Raw genomic sequence first — 18,066 nt, 5'->3', positions numbered from 1 at the left:
TATATGTAAGAATGGTCTGAGGCATAAAAACCTTTCTCCTTCCCAAAATCTGGAACAAAGTTTTGGACACCTAACACAGTTTTGCTGAAGGTATAAACTCTTTATTCTTCAAGATACTTTTCTTAGACAGGTATATCAATCACCCAAAACTATGGAATGCCATTTGGAGGCAGTGTTAAATATAAAGATAAATCTTACATTATGAAATAATGATCAGAATCTCCCATCCTCCTGCTGCATCATGGTTTTACCCCCAAGGTTTCATGCTTTTGAGTTTAAATGATATATTTAATAGAGAGCTGTGATTCAAGCGCACAAAGCAGTGGCCATAAACATGCAAATGCTGCATACTCATTGCAGATCTTGATGGTGAGCACTTCATTGTGTTAAACGTTAAATATTCTTTGGTTAACATCTTTCTATTATTCCAAACTGCTGCATGCTAATGTGGTATCAAAGTGCTGATTCATAGCAGCCATTTTGTGGCAAATTAACATATCACTGCTAGAATTTTTCATAACCGAGTACATTTGAACTATTTACTTGAATACGTTCCTTCATCTCATTTGTACGGTATCTTCAAGTTTGTGATGTAGGTAGAGGTTTTAAAGTTAGTTCCTGCTTTTATACTCCACTGTCTACATTTTGCATCTCCTACCTTTTGGGCACTTCAGACTTGCTTGTTGCCAGCTTTGGAGGAAAACTTCAACTCTGCTTAAGTCACCAAGTCTTTAAATCTATCACATCTATTTTTCAACTAGTTCTTTTAGCCTTAATTTTTTATTTTGGGGAATATGTCATCAGACTGACACAGGTAAATGAAGAAAACTTGTCAGTGACTGTTGAGGTAATAAATTAATGGATTGTAGTAACTGGATCAGGCTGATTTTTAAAACTTAATCTCAGAAGCAGAGGTAGTTCAAAACTGTGTAAATTAAACCTCCTTAAATATTTTTTCAAATATATTTACTTCCAAAGTAATTAAAGATTTTATTATTTTTTATCAATTTTATTTGTCCCTATGTAGTCAGAAGACCCACCCCAGGCCTTCCAGGGCAGTACCAGCTTGGTCCCATATGGTACCAGCCCTGGTATGTTGCTCTCCAACTCAGACAACCCAGAGCTCCTCCCAAGAGCTGATTTGGGAATTGAGGAAAATATGCGAGTAGGCAGAAAAGTAGAAACAACCAGAGACTCAGCAACAGGACACAGAATAAGAACAGAATGCGCAGGGGTGCTCCAGAGATCCCACCCAGGTTCAGATAGGGCCCAAACACAGCCATCTCCTCAGCCAGTAGCAGGCAGCAAAAAGAAAGCAGAAAGATGTCCTCAGAGACCTCATACCCCCTCCATAGCATGCCAGAGCTGATGCAAACAGCCTTTGTCTCACCCTCCCGTAACAGCAATAAAGGTTGCTTTTCTCCATTAGCCCCTACAGCAAGCTCATGAGCTCCACTGAGGGGTTCGTAGCAACTCCCTGTGGCATTCTCCAGCAGGTTAAGCAGCTTACGAAAACCCAGCCACAGCCCGCCTGCAACAGCCAGCCGTGAGAGATGCCGCAGTGTGAGTATTAGGGAGCGCCGTACTGATAAAGACAGGAGGAAGACAAAAGAGCCTACAAAGATACAGGTCCAACCCCATCCTGAGCGCAGAAAAACTCTGTTGAAGACACAGAAAGAGAATTTCATTGACATTGCATAGCAAATCACGTTTTTAAAAGCTCACAGATTATTTTGGAATAAAATGTTACCACAAAACATTATAAAATGTGTACAGTACAAAAATAGTCCTAATGTCTATACAACAGGCAACTATAAATCTGTGCAACAGTGTGAGTAGAGCATTTGCATACATTAATGTTAACTATCAGCATTCAGTACCATATCCACTATGTAGCAATACTGTAGCATCTGTATCCTACTAACTGCATAAATACATCTGTTGATATTGGTCTAACAGAAGGAAGAATTGCAGGCAACACAACAATATAAAACCAAACTAAATAATCTCTGAATAAATTTTGTAGTGTTACAAACTGGAACTTAAATTAACTCCACTGGGATTATGTCCTGACTACACAAAATAGCCCATCGTACTGCAATGTGTCCACGGCATTAATATAGATTGTGAAATTATTTATACATAAAAAATTAAATAAAATTTCTGACTACAAAAGTATTCACCCTCATTGCTGTGAAACCCCTGAACCATGTTTGTGTGCACCTTTTGCCCACCTCATATGACCTCAATATAGTTACACCTGTTCCTGGAAGGGTCCAGGCCAAATATCTGGAAAAGAATCCCAAACTCTGATAATCCTACAGAGCAGTATTGCATTCATAATTTAAAAAAAATTGGAAGAGTATGGCACAACTGTAACTCTACCTAGAGGTGGCCACCCATGATGAGCTCATATGTTTTGGTAACACAATGGCCATGTGCACGTGTTGTTCTCTGTACTTTGGCTGTGTTACAAAGTGCTATGAAACCCATAACTGCTCATCATTCTTAGAACACCAGCCCCACTGTGAAATATGGTGTGTTATGACCCCAGGGTCATATCATCTCTAGCCGCTTTATCCTGTTCTACAGGGTCGCAGGCAAGCTGGAGCCTATCCCAGCTGGCTACGGGTGAAAGGCGGGGTACACCCTGGACAAGTCACCAGGTCATCACAGGGCTGACACATAGACACAGACAACCATTCACACTCACACCTACGGTCAATTTAGAGTCACCAGTTAACCTAACCTGCATGTCTTTGGACTGTGGGGGAAACCGGAGCACCCGGAGGAAACCCACGCGGACACAGGGAGAATATGCAAACTCTGCACAGAAAGGCCCTCGTCGGCCACGGGGCTCGAACCCGGACCTTCTTGCTGTGAGGTGACAGCACTAACCACTACACCACTGTGCTGCCCCCCAGGGTCATAATGTTTATTATTATTTGTTTACTTTTTGTTATTGCTGTTTTCCCTCCCTGCCTGAGGAGGGTGCTGTTCACATGTTCCTGTTTTTCAGTTGTAGGTGGCAGCAGCTGATTGGACAATGGTTAATTGCACTGGCTTTAAAATGCTTTCTGAAAGCTGGCTGTGCTTTGTTTTCTCCTGGGCCCTGTACTACGAAGCGGGTTTTCTGGCTTACCAGGGTAACTTCGAGAGTAACTTGATCACGTGCAGCGTAACTTCCCCATTAACCCATACTACGAAAGTTGGCTATGTTCAAACCGAGGTATGCTGCCATGGCAATTTACGCTGCATCTCAAACCTGCTCGTCTCAGGTTATGTTCTTGGTTAACCCGAGGTTTCCGATTAACCACACCCTTTTTAAACACCACCTCTCCACCGACATTTCCTCTAGAGACAATGCCAGCGTACCTGGATGACCCGTGCGATATCGGAGCGCAGATTAGAGATGGGATTTATGGCTCTTTGATGGGATCCGCATCTTTGTGATCCGTTCTTTGAAAAGAGCCGTTCAAAAGACTGGCTCATTTGGCTCTTTTTAAATATTTATTCAGTTTTAAGAAGACAGCGTCTAAAGAAGCCAGATCCCTCTGCTTAGACAGTGACATCAATATTTCTGGACATACCTTTTATATAAAGCAACCTAGACTTACATTATTGTAACCCCTAAACGCTCATAAATAACCATTAAAAAACAATGAGGGCTTCAATGAATGTCCATGCAGAACAGCTTTTCTGTAAAAAAAACAACAACAACACTCGAACATAGTTATCAAGAACACAAGAATATTTTATAGAAAAACACTTGTTTTACAAAAATATTTAAGTCTGAGATACAAAATAGATACAACTACAATAAATATAACACAAGAACTAGTTATCACACAAGAACATTTTAATAGAAAAAAACTTTCTATATTAAAAATATTGAAATTGTAACAAAAATAGATACAACTAAACAGTCAGATAAATAGATAAAGTTATAACAATACAAGATTATCTCATCTCATTATCTCTAGCCGCTTTATCCTTCTACAGGGTCACAGGCAAGCTGGAGCCTATCCCAGCTGACTATGGGCGAAAGGCGGGGTACACCCTGGACAAGTCGCCACGTCATCACAGGGCTGACACATAGACACAGACAACCATTCACACCTACGGTCAATTTAGAGTCACCAGTTAACCTAACCTGCATGTCTTTGGACTGTGGGGGAAACCGGAGCACCCGGAGGAAACCCACGCGGACAACATGCAAACTCCACACAGAAAGGCCCTCGCCGGCCCCGGGGCTCGAACCCAGGACCTTCTTGCTGTGAGGCGACAGCGCTAACCACTACACCACCGTGCCGCCCATAACAATACAAGATTATTTTAATAGGAAAAAACAAACTATTAATGCAAAAAATATATTAGAAAAATAAATACAACTAGACAAACAAATAAAATACACAAAAATAGAACAAACAAAATGACGATAGAATAAATTAAATGAACGTCCGTGCAAAGTAGTTTTCCCACAATATTATCATTAATATCACACAACAACATTATAAACTATATACAAAACAATTTGAACTATTAGGCAAACAGATAAAACTTGAATAAATAAAAGGCAAATGAATGCTTGCTTGCACGCGCACACACCATTATGAATGATGTTTTTATATTTCATTTTCACCTGTTGCCAGGTGCGTTTGGCACTGCTGTTGCCTCTGAAATGTTCACAGGACATACACCAACTTAGTCAAAGGGACTGAACAGTCAGTCATCCTAATTCATGTGACTCTGTGCACATATCAGCTTAAGTAGGCTACTCCATGAATTTACCATACCAAATTTTATTCAGGATTTTTCGGACATTAAACAAGCTATATATGACTGGGGCCACGTCGAAGGACCATTTTCTGTGACTTGTGATTGATCATGAAGCTTTCTCTCATCCTATACTTCTGTTCTGGAACATGTAGAAGGGAGAATGTACTTACGCATTTACCCGATCGGCAATTCGTTGCCAACATGCTTGCCGCTCCTTATTGGCAGCCGCTGTGTTAGATTTTGCTCTTAATGTTGTTTTGAACTCCTCGTAGCTTTGCATTATGACAGCGCATTCTTCCTCCGTGAAGTACGGCGACCGTGCCATTGTGAACAGTGGTGATTTGCGCTGATAACCTCCCCTTTAACGTGAACGTGCATTAACCCTGATTAGGTTAACACAGGTTCAACAAATCAACTTCATAACTGGCGTCGTAGTACCGTTTAACCCCAAACAAGATAACCAGGTTTTGTCAACCTCGGTTTAGCGGGGGAACCCTGGGTTACTTCTGGGTAGGTTGACCTCCGTTCGTAGTACAGGGCCCTGGTTCCCAACAGGACTGTGCTTTGTTGTCCTGTTTGTACAATCTAGTGTCTAGATGGCTTTACTGATTGATTTCAAATTTTCAGGGTAGGTGGGCAATGGTCCATAGATTACCTGATTAAATTTTGGGGGTAATCAGGTCAAGCTCACTGGAAAGGTCAACCTTGTGGTCAATAACATTTTTCCATTATAACTCAAATGGTTGCTGATGGACAGATGTTTACTATTATGAGCATATAGGAACTCATTATGGGCTTTCAGTTGCTGCCATGACCTTTGACCTTGAATGATTTTGAAATGTCAAACTCAGGGTCATGGATTTTCGTAGGACTATAACCTAACAGCTGATGATTTGAGAAATGTTACTATTATCAATATAGGTATAAAATAAGTGCTGCTGGGTGAGGTTTGTTTTGCCTGGCAACACTTGTTTTGTTTGTTATTTTGGGCCATGCTCACCCTGATGCTAGCTTACCTTTGAAATAAAAAAAGTTGTATTTTGGACTGCAGTCGACTGTGGCACTGATTTGTCCTTGGGAGCAGGGAAAGGTTAAGTCAAACTTTATTTTATTTAAATGCTATGCTCAGGGGCGGCACGGTGGTGTAGTGGTTAGCGCTGTCACCTCACAGCAAGAAGGTCCGGGTTCGAGCCCCGTGGCCAGCGAGGGCCTTTCTGTGCGGAGTTTGCATGTTCTCCCTGTGTCCGCGTGGGTTTCCTCCAGGTGCTCCGGTTTCCCCCACAGTCCAAAGACATGCAGGTTAGGTTAACTGGTGACTTAAATTGATCGTAGGTGTGAAAGTGAGTGTGAATGGTTGTCTGTGTCTATGTGTCAGCCCTGTGATGACCTGGTGACTTGTCCAGGGTGTACCCCGCCTTTCGCCCCTAGTCAGCTGGGATAGGCTCCAGCTTGCCTGCGACCCTGTAGAACAGGATAAAGCGGCTAGAGATGATATGAGATGAGATGCTATGCTCAGGCTAGAGGTCTGCGCGGGACAGAATTTTCAGTCCTGCTCCCGCATTGTGCAGTCCCGCTCCCGCCCGCTCCCGCAAAGAATTATGATTTTCAGTCCCGCTCCTGCCCGCGCCTGCCATTTTTTGTCCCGCTCCCACCCGCAAATCCCGCATGATGCAGACATTCGCGTTATTTCTCACGAAAGTTCTTGTCATTGGCTTGGGGAATTAAACATGCTGAGCTTAGCTGAGCTCTCCACTGACTGATCCTTCACCTAGCGCACGTAGCGAGGGTGCGCGTTGCCAGACGGCATGCGCAGCTGAGGCTTTACAGAGATACCCAACACACCTACCAAAATCTACAGTGGATATTAAGAATATTGTACATTGCACATAGCTTATATGTCACACCTCACATTTACATTCTAGGAAATACAAGTAGGCCTATAAGAAATTAATATAATTTAAAGACACAGCGTGATGGTACCCCGCCCCCTACTTTGAGTAGATTTGAGCATAAATATCTACAGCTCACGTTCAGGGGTGCGTTTCCCAAACAACCAACCAAGTTAGCATTAAACCAATATGGTACGATGCAAGTTTGAACTAACTAACATCCAAAAAACGACTGTTTCCCAAAGCTGTAGTACCAACTTGATCTGAACCAAGTTGATTTGAACTAGAGCCCTGCACTCCCGCGGGATTCAGGCCTGATGTACCTGATTTATGGCCGTTGTATGTCAGAACCTTTTGGCACTCATCACAACAAGCAAAGGGCAGCTGATTTCCCTCTGCGTCGTACGCGAGTGAGAATGACTTCCAGATGTCTAATTTCAGGACTCTTGACTTTTTAACAGTAAATGTACCTCTTTTTAAAGCAGCACTTACTTCTGAAGCACTGTGAGCTTCACTAGAGGAGCTCTGCTCTTCTGCCATAATCGGAGATCTCAAACACCGAAGAGCGGAAAGGAATCGGAAACGTACGCGAGATTAGACCACATCTGCAAATTTAGGCATCTTAAAATGTTTTTATTAATGCCAAATAAAATATCCAGCACAAATTATATATGATAGACATAAATTAATAATTTATAAATTTTATTTTAAACTCGTTTTTAGTTAGTGGGACTGCAGCTTATCACCTCTCCCGCCCGCTCCCGCATTGTGCACTCCCCTTCCCGCCCGCGCCCGCAATGAGCTTTCAAAATTTGTCCCGCGCCACACTGCTTTGCGTCGGGTCCCGCGGGACTCCCATGGGAGTGCAGGGCTCTAGCTCAGGCTTCCCCTAGGTGTAACAGGTGGTAGTAGCATCCCGTTTTGTGGATGCTTTTCATTAATAGGGATTTGGGAAACTGTTGAGGGCAAAAAGGATGAACCCAAACAAACAGAGGGGAATCCATCCATTATTCGTAACTACTTATCCTGTGCAGGGTTGTGGGCAAGCTGGAGCCTATCCTAGCTGACTATGGGTGAGAGGTGGGGTACACCCTGGACAAGTCGCCAGGTCATCACAAGGCTGACACATAGACAAACAACCATTCACACCTACAGTCAATTTAGAGCCTCCAATTAGCCTAACCTGCATGTCTTTGGACTGTGGGGGAAACCCGCGCGGACACAGGCAGAACATGCAAACTCCACACAGAAAGGCCCCTGGGCTTGAACCCAGAACCTTCTTGTTGTGAGGCAACAGTGCTAACCACTGCACCACCATGCTGCCCCAGAGGCCAATCTTTGGGATTATTAAAAAAAAAAATCTGTTACAGTCTGCAAGAGACTTAGCACTGGAGTGGAGGTTCAACAGGCCAAAGACCCTAAGCATACTGCCAATGCTCACCTGGCCTGCTTTAAAATCAACAAACTGAATTTGGTAGAATAGCTTTAAAAGACATTAAAATTGCTGTTCACCAATGGTCTAAGTCCAATCTGTCAGAGCATGCTTGCCAAGAAGAATGGTCAAATACAGTGCCCTCCAAAAGTATTGGAATGGCACCAGTAATTATTTTGGTTTACCTTGGGTTTATGTCAAAAGATGAATGAGGTGATAAATCAGAATTTTCAGCTTTCCTTTCCTGATATTTACATCTAGATGTATTAAACAACTTAGAACATGGCACCTTTTGTTTGAAACCACCCATTCTTCAAGTGACCAAAAATATTGGAACATGAAACTGACAGGTGTTTCTTGTTGCCTAGGTGTACTCAGATTGATTTGTTTAAACAATTAATAGCGCTAAATGTCTACTCTTGGTTTAAGCCTTGGGTTGTTTCTTTGAAGACTACATTTGCTGTTAAAAAGGATAAATCAACATGGAGACCAATGAGCTGACTGGGAGAAAAGCAAGCCATTCTGAAGCTGACACAAGTGGTGAAATCTTTCAGCGCCATTGCAAAAGCACTGGGTATAACCAATACAAAAACTTGGAATGTTTTGAAAAAGAAACTACTTGTGTATGGACATCAGACAGGTCAGCCAAGAAAAACCTCAGGAGTTGGTGATAGAAACATTGTGAGAGCTGTGAAGAAAAACCCATAAGCAACAGTGAAGGTACCACAATCCACTGTTTGAAGATGATTTTGAGGGCAGAAATATAAAAAGGTCATACCACAAGATGCACATCACTTATCAGCAGTAAGAATAACAAGGCCATACTGGAATTCACAAAGAAATACAGAGATGAGCCACAAAAGTTCTGGAACCAAGATTAACCTCTACCAAAGTGATGGAAAGGCCAAAGTGTGGAGGAAGAATGAATCTGATCATGATCCAAAACATATGAGCTCATCAGTCAAGCATGGTAGAGGTCGTGTCATGGCTTGGGCTTGCGCGGCTGCTTCTGTTACTGGTTCACTAATCTTTATTGATGATATAACTTGTGATGGTAGCAGTAGAATTACAACTCCAATTTCAAAAAAGTTGGGACGCTGTGTAAAACATAAAAACAATGCAATAATTTTCAAATCATGGAAACCCTATATTTCATTGAAAATAGTACAAAGACAACATATCAAGTGTTGAAGCTGAGACATTTTATTGTGGGTTTTTTTTTCTTTTTTTAATATATGCTCATTTTGAATTTGATGTCAGCAACACGTTTCAGAAAAGTTGGCAACAGGTCGGGAACATGATTGGGTATAAAAGGAGCATCCCAGAGAGACTGAGTGTCTCAGAAGTAAAGCTGGCGAGGGGTTCACCACTCTGTGAAAAACTGTGTGGGCAAACAGTACAGCAATTTAAGAATAATGTTCCTCAATGTAAAACTGCAAAGAATTTGGGGATCACATCATCTATGGTACATAACCTCATTAAAAGATTCAGAGAATCTGGAGAAATCTCTGTATGCAAGAGACAAGGCCGAAAACTGACAATGGATGCCTGTAATCTTCAGGCAACACTGCATTAAAAGCAGACACATGCCTGTAGTGGAAATCACTGTATGGGCTCAGGAACACTTCAGAAAACCGTCATCCATGAAAATAGTTCATTACTGCATCCACAAATGCAAGTTAAAACCATATATAAACAATATTCAGAAACACTGACACCTTCTCTGGGCCTGAGCTCTTTTATGATGGACTGTGAAGTGGAAAACTGTCCTGAGGCCTGACAAATCAAAAGTACAAATTCTTTTTAGAAATCGTGGACACCACGATTCCAGGCTAAAGAGGAGAGGGACCATCTGGCTTGTTATCAGTGCACAGTTCAAAAGCCAGCATCTGTAATGGCATGAGGGTGCATTAGTCCACATGACATGGATAGCTTGTACATCTGGGAAGGCATCATTACTGCTGGATTATATATACTGTACATGTTTTAGAGCAATATGCTGCCATCCAGATAAAATCTTTTCAGGGAAGGCCTTGCTTCTTTCAACAAAGATAATGCCAAACTGCTTTCTGTACATATTAAAACTGCATTGCGGCATAGTAAAAGAGTCTGGGTGCTAAACTGGCCTGCCTGCAGTCCAGACCCGTCTCCCATTTAAAACATTTGGTGCATTATGAAGTGCAAACTACAACAAAGGAGACCCCGAACTGCTGAGCAACTGAAATTGAATATCAGGCAAGAATGGGACATTTCTTTCAAAATTAAAGCAATTGGTCTCCTCAGTTCCCAAATGTTTACAGAGTGATGTTAAAAGTAGAGGTGATGCAACACAGTGGTAAACATGCCCCTGTCCCAACTATTTTGAAACGTGTTGCTGACATCAAATTCAAAATGAGCATATATTTTTCAAAAAACAATAAAATCTCTGTTTCAACATTTGATATGTTGTCTTTGTACTATTTTCAATGAAATATAGGGCTTTCATGATTTGCTAATTATCGCATTCTGTTTTTATTTATGGTTTACACAGCGTCCCAACTTGTTTTTGGAATTGGGGTTGTAATTCAGAAGTGTACAGAAGCATTCTGTCTGCCAATTTACAGAGAAATGCATCCAATTTAATTGGGAGGAAATTCAGAGTGCAGCAAGACAATGACCCAAAACACACCACCAACACAACAAAGGACTTCATCAGTTATTGTAAGCAAGCGAAATGCAACCAAATATTAAGTGTTATTTAGTTTAAGAAAAATCTGTTCCTATACATTTGCTCACCTAGAAATTGGGTTGTTTTCTACCAAAGGTGACTTGTTCTCATGTAAATACAGTATTAGGAAATGAAATCTGAAATCCTGATATATCATCTCAGATTCATCTTTGGCTCAGCCTTTGGCTGAAGCCTATAGAGATCTTGCATGTGACGTCACAGCCGATCCAGATTGTAACAGACGCCATCTTGTCAGTCAAACGCCATATTTCTGCCTTCTACTTCTGGTTCTACTTCTGCTTCTACTTCTACCTTTTCTTCTGGAAAACCCTACTATATACAATTCTACTACAACGGCTGTGGCTACAAACTCTCCCTACCTGTGCACGTTTCTTATGTTTTTTGTGTGTATTTTTATGTGTTGTTCATCTGTACCGGACTTCAATATCCACTACAACTGTATGGACTTACTGGACATTGGTTTCCAGCAGAAAATTATGGTTTGTAGCGATTTCCATTGCATGCACAACATTCCGGACGAGATAGCGAGACCAGCCTCCGTGGATTGTTATCGGGTCTGGCAGGCGAAGGAGGCGGCATCAGGAGTGGAAGCAAAAGCGAGGCTGCAGGCAGAGCCAGCCTGTTGACTAAGCTCAGAAAACAGCCACTCAAATCTCCACTGCCAAGCAGTCTACCTCTCCAACGCCAGATCCATGGTAAACAAGACGAACGATTTGGAATTACAGCTGGAATTATTCTATTCTATTCTATTCTATTCTATTCTATTCTATAATCGGCTGGTCAGTGCTATACTAGATACTACTGATATATCTAGTATCAGTACTAGTAATACTTAAGTGACTTACCCGTCCAATGAGGATTGTTATTTTCTTGTTTACAAGATGCCACATCTGAGGGCGGCTGACAAATCCTGAATTTCTGTAAAGATAACTGTCCAGAGATTTATAAGCATGCAGTGCTTCACCACTGAACAGCAAGGGAAAGTTAATGAGGTAATTATACACGTCTGGGTATTCCACCTCTGGCAGTTCAATATCCACTGACACGGTCGTGAAAACTACGTCCGGTAAGCGATAAGGGTCACTAATCTGTAGGTCGTTTATTTTAGACATATATCTAATTATCTGTTCATTAGAAAAATGAGCCATGTAGTCCGTCGGTTGAAATTAATCCATTTTGTATACGAGTGCAGCAGTATTCAGCTGTGTTTTTTACCGACAAGATGGCGGCTGTTTACATTCCGGTCACGTGACTGCAAGATCTCTATAGAGGCACTTGTCTGTATTTGTATGTTTAATCGAGTTCGAGCGTGTTTAAAAATATAAGATGGTCATTGGTGTGCTGAAAAAGACTGAGCTCAGACCCAAATGTTTTCAGTATACAGCATGCATGCATACATGCATGCATAAATAAATGAATAAGGGCTTCCAATGATAATTAAGTCATTCCACGAAATTGAGTTGTGCATGAACTGATAGCCAATGAGGTGCGTAGCACTGAGTTGGCTATGTACAACGAGGTTGAGTGGAATAACTCATCTCATCTCATTATCTCTAGCCGCTTTATCCTTCTACAGGGTCGCAGGCAAGCTGGAGCCTATCCCAGCTGACTACGGGCGAAAGGCGGGGTACACCCTGGACAAGTCGCCAGGTCATCACAGGGCTGAGTGGAATAACTGTTTTATTCTATCCACATTCACTGGATTTTGAGAAACGGAGCATTTTTATTTTTTGCAAATTTGATAAATATATTTTCTTTATACAAAACTTCTGACAAAATAATTTCCGGTTAGAATGTAAACAAACTGGTGAAATAACAGTAGCAATTTGTGAAAAATGCTATAATAATTCTTGAAAAATAAAAATAAGGTATGTTCTTAGAATCAAATACTTTATTCCATTTTTTTTTGCTTTTTTTTGTATTTTTGAGTGGAATTGCTCATGTCCAGTGAATGTAGATAGTATAATTAAATGATATTGGCTGGCTTTTTTTTCATGGTCTTTCAGATATGTTCCATTCAGCTAGTATGATATTGAACGAGTCGAAAATGAGTTCAGTATCATGCTAGCTGAATGGAATATATCTGATAGACCACGAAAAAAAATGCCAGCCAATATTATTATTAATAATAATATTATTATACAGCCCTGTGATGACCTGGCGACTTGTCCAGGGTGTACCCTGCCTTTCGCCCGTAGTCAGCTGGGATAGGCTCCAGCTTGCCTGCGACCCTGTAGAAGGATAAAGCGGCTAGAGATAATGAGATGAGATGAGATGAGACTCTCTTCATAGCAGCATTCTCGAAGGCCAACGCAAGCTTACCCGTGACTTGTTGCTGTTAGCGCAGCAGTCCAGTTACCTTCTAGGCGGCGTAGCATTCAGCAGTAGTGTTAGTGAAGGCCAGTGCGAGCTTACCCATCACTTGGTGCTGTTAGTGTGGCAGTCAAGTTACCTTTTAGCTAGTGTAATGTTAGCGAAGGCCAATGCTAGTGCAGTCAAGTCAAATATGATTATTAGTTTATTATTATTTTCTCTGTGTAATTTTTTACTTGGGTACTTTTTAAAATCAACATCGACAACTACACACAACGGAGCGATCTGGCAGCCAAAATTCTCTCAAAATCTTCTGCTTTTAATGAAGCAAACTTTGCGGCCATGTTTGTTTTCAAACTGCCACAGCCACTCACTAGCGTGGAAGTTTTGCATCTCGTTTCCACTTTTTCAATGTCTGTTGGTATGTTTTTCTCTTGTAAATCCATCCATTTTGGCATATCGCTACAGTGACATGGTCACTCTGACGGCTTCAACCATCACAGTGTCTAGGGAACATTACCAGTGGCATGCACAGATAGACACGAGGTGGTGCTCAAGCACCTGCCCCTCTGCCCTCTGTCCAAAAAAGTGCCCTTTTGAATTTTTTTTTTTTTTACAGTTTACTGAGGCCAATGTCGACATGATCTTTTAGAAAAGCCGCGGCATTAAAAGCGTGTGTGAAAATAATGTCCCGATGTGTGCCCCCTCCGCACACACACCGGACCTCTGTCTCTCTTGCTCTGTCACGTGAACAAGCGTGCAGTGCATTCAATGTGAGGTTGCAGCAGCATAGCGTCCTGGAAGCCACGGCCTTGTCGTAGCGCAGACAACACATCGGGCAGTCAGTCAGCTCTTCCCCTGCCCCACCAGCCAGGTAACACATGAATCGAGTGAAAATTTATTGTTTGCCCTCTAAACCAAAGCTGTAATTATTTTGTCGTGAAGTAGCCCGTCGCATACAGAAACAACTGCACATAAGTATTATATTTTTTGCTAGACCATTTTCAGATTTAGGAAAACAAAAATTTATTTTTCTATTTTGTTCAACTAGAGATTCCTGGCAAAGTCAAAAAGCCTTGATGTAATAAATTAACATTAAGTGGTTGTTTTACACCTTTAAAAACTAAAACGGGTCAGTGGCGACCCGAACACAAGAGGAGGGTTAAATCTCAGACTTTTATAATAAGGTGTTCCACATGTGCAAAAAAGTGCCCTTTTTTCCCCCCAGAGCACTTGCCCCCCAAAATGTCTGTGCACGCCACTGAACATTACAGCAGTGGTTTCTCGTTGCCTTCTACTGGATTATTATAGAGGTTTTCTTCTCTCAACCATTCACACCTATGGACAATTTAGAGCCACCAATTAGCCTAGCCTGCATGTCTTTGGACTGTGGGGGAAACCAGAGCACCCAGAGGAAACCCATGCAGACACAGGGAGAACATGCAAACTCCATACAGAAAAGCCCCTGTCGGCCACTGGGCTCGAACCCAGAACCTTCTTGCTGTGAAGCGACAATGCTAACCACAACACTGCTGGGCCATCCTCTTGTAAGTATGTGTGAAGAATTATATAATGGAGTTTTGGTAGCCATTTGGGTGTTCAACACATCTTCAGTTTCAGCTTTTAATTTATTTATTTAGTGCTTAATTATAGCATCGCTAATCGTAGCAGAAGCACTTGATTAGCCTCATCTTCTCTCTTTCATGGCTGACAAAGAAATTACTCTGCGCAGAAAAGTTTTGTCACTGGATCTTCGCATGAGCTCTGATGTATGATGTTATAACAATATTGCACACTCATTCTCCATTGGGGACAGTGGCATAATACATGGAGGATAAGCAAAATGATAACAATATTGCATGCCATTAATAAACCTATTAGAAAGGAATAGAATACATGTTTTTATTTCATGGAAAAAGTGGCCTGTATGTATAATAATACCTATTATTATACATACAGGACACTTTTTTTGATGGAATAAAAACATGTATTCTATTCCCTTCTAGCGGGTTTCATTCATTTGGTTTGACAGCATGCAATATTGTTAGCATATTGCCTATCTGTATTACGTCACTCTACCCAATGGAGAATGAGCAAAAGTACAGAAAAACAGTCTGGTCTTTTATATGATTGAAACTGGAGAACTGTACACAATATAGCCAGGATTATGAACTAACAAAGTAAAAAATAATTGTTAAAAACATTAGTATGGGGTACTTTTATTTCAGGTTGTGAATTATAGCATGATTATTTTCTTTTATTACAGCATTTCTTTACATTCGCCAACAATTAAATACATCTATCTTGGTCAGCTTACCTGAGGGTCAAAATATTATGTCACAGTGTCTTGAACTCATATAATTTTAAGAACCTTAAGATTTTTGGTGTTATATTTCACTTTGTAATTAAAACAATTAATTAATTAATTAATTAATTAATTAATTAATTAATTGCTAACATTTGTTTTGGACACCGCATACAGTGCAGTCTGTATGTGTTTATCCTGCAGCTCTATTTTTGTTGTTTTAACCTTCAACTCTGGAAAAAATTCATTTTTGTGTAATCATTCGCAGTTACAGAATGTGAAAATACTTTTTTGTCTTATACCTTTTTCCATAACACTGATTATTGTTAACTTTAATGAGTTTTGAGTTTAGTTAGTGGGGTTGTGTATTTACTTGTACTGGATTATGTTCAAATAAAATTTCTTGCCCTTCACTTGACTTTTTATGTTATGCTTTCTCTAAGACCTCACACACTGTGTTAGTAGGTGTGTGACGCAGAACACTGTCACCACTAAACAAACTGTGAGGCTATATTTATGTATTTGTATGTTATATAGCTGCAAGGAAAATTTTAGACTGTAACATTTATAACAGCACTACTTCGGAGAACTGATGAACTGGCTAACTGGTGTCACAAATCAAATTCTTGCATTAGCACACATGCATATGCAAAAAATCCTCCTACAATATGTGGATGTGTTGTAAGGTGTACATATGTATGTATGCAGCTCACCTGTAAAGATAATGGTTCCTCTTCGCGAAAACACTATAGTGGGATACCCATACGTTTAGCAAGGGTCCAAACATGACCATGGCTGACAGAAACAAATGGAAATGGCGGCGAAATAATACACTGCCCATCAGTGTAGCCGCCAAGTCAGTTATGACCACAAGTAAAGAGTTCAGAAACATTTGAAGCACGGAGAACTGAGGTAGACAAAAGTCTTACCCCCAGTATCTTGTTAAAAAAAAAAACCTTCAGCTTCCAAGTGTAGTCCAAATATATTCTAAAAGTTGATCTAGCACTTTGTTTTCATCTTCTGTAGTTTTTTCTCTAATCATTAATACATGTTCATGCCTATCTTGTTAGTGTCTTATGTGTTATGCATGTATCTGGAGGGTTCCCTTCCAACCTCTGCACTACTACCCTCCACCACCCTCAACCAGCCACTTGGCTCCACCTTACTATATTTAGGAATTATACTGTACTTAATTTTTCCCATGTCTCCTGCTGTGCCTATTCTTAGATTCAGCTGTTGGTGTCAAAGCCTGTTTCTGTCCGTTATTATTGACCTTATTTTCTGTTAAACCATTAGCAGTTAAGCACAACCAGTTTCATCGTCTCTGTCTGCTTACATAATTATGACATTTCATACAATCAAAAAAAAAAAAAAACCCCACAGGTTCTTGAGCTTATTTTAATCATTTCAACAGGTTTCACATAACTAAATCAAGTGCATTTACTCAAATATTGTAATATATTCTGAGTAGGCAGTTCTGTTATTTAACCTCAACATAGTTATTTAAAGAATTCATGTCAATATATCAATTTTCAAATCAGTTACTACCATTTAAATTATTTGATCAAAACAAATCCTACTAAAAATAGTTATTTCAATTTGATCAAAAGGTGTTTTTTTTTAAATAATATATCTATTTTAGTTAAAGGCATTTTAATTAATTTGACCAAACTTAAGAAATAGGTGTCAACAGGTTTCATACATTTAAATTTAGATCCAACTAAACCTTTAACTACAGGTACATTTTCCAGATTTTCATCATAAAATAACCACAACAACCAATCATTTCCAGAACATTGTATTATTAAACCAGTTGTACTTCAAAGTGGATAAACAATTATATCTATTAGGGATCTGTAATTAATTTAACTCAACTATTCACAATCATACAAATACTGAAAGTGGTAAAAGAATGGTATAGGATTATAAAAATAACTATGATGTTTTAATGGTGTTTTAATGATGTCTAGCTGCAGAGGAAGCAATGGAAAACAATTTCTAAACAAATACTTTTATAGAAAGGCACTGAAACAAAATCATACTTTTAAATTAAGTCTATCAACAATAAAGTAGACATACTGAAGAAGAGATTGTAAGCACAAAATAATCAGATATCTGTAACACTGATTTAGGCCATAATTAGTTAACCTAGATTATATACACTATGGTCATATGATGAGTTTATGAGTCCGCTAGTAATGAGATTTCTCTGAGTAGTTATGACCTGTGGAAGTTAGTGTACTTTCCATTTCAATTTTGTGAGGTGGTAGTGTCACTCCTTTTAATTTAGAGTCCATCAACTAAGGCTGATAAATGCCATTTCGTATCATCATTATTGATATTATATACAGTACTGTGCAAAAGTCTTAGGCACATGTAAAGAAATGCTATAGAACAAAAATGGCTTAAAAATAATGAAATGAATTTTTTATAATGAAATGAAATTGTACCTGAGAGTGCAGTTTTATAAGGAAATGTAAGTTTTACTGAGCAGCTTGCAGAACCAGCCACAGTTCTTCTGGACACTTTGTCACACTTGCTTCTTAATTTTGCAGCAAAACCCAATAACCTTCATTATGTTTTCTTGTTTAATCTGAAAAGTGGTTTCTTATGTAATATG

The 18,066-nt window shown here is 40.0% G+C and overlaps 1 protein-coding gene across 1 annotated transcript; it reads right to left on the bottom strand.

Annotated features, from left to right (window-relative positions):
• Positions 1–226: 226 nt before the first annotated feature.
• fitm1l (fat storage inducing transmembrane protein 1, like) lies at positions 227–16,353 on the bottom strand. Its single transcript, XM_060905295.1, has 2 exons — positions 16,160–16,353; positions 227–1,659 (listed from the first exon to the last, which is right to left on the bottom strand). Exons 1-2 carry the CDS (start codon positions 16,336–16,338, stop codon positions 1,020–1,022), a joined length of 819 nt encoding a protein of 272 aa, XP_060761278.1. The 5' UTR covers positions 16,339–16,353; the 3' UTR covers positions 227–1,019.
• Between the last annotated feature and the right edge of the window lie 1,713 nt (positions 16,354–18,066).

The sequence above is a fragment of the Neoarius graeffei genome, chromosome 23 (assembly GCF_027579695.1).
Source record: "Neoarius graeffei isolate fNeoGra1 chromosome 23, fNeoGra1.pri, whole genome shotgun sequence".
NCBI classification, from domain to species: Eukaryota; Metazoa; Chordata; class Actinopteri; order Siluriformes; family Ariidae; genus Neoarius; species Neoarius graeffei.
This window is presented reverse-complemented; position numbering and strand designations above follow the sequence as displayed.

Coding starts and splice junctions, on each gene's coding strand:
- fitm1l (XM_060905295.1), bottom strand. CDS start 16,338: ATGTTTCTGAACTCTTTACTTGTGGTCATAACTGACTTGGCGGCTACA. Junction 1,660..16,159: donor AGGAACCATTATCTTTACAG/GTGAGCTGCATA, acceptor TGTCTTCAACAG/AGTTTTTCTGCGCTCAGGAT.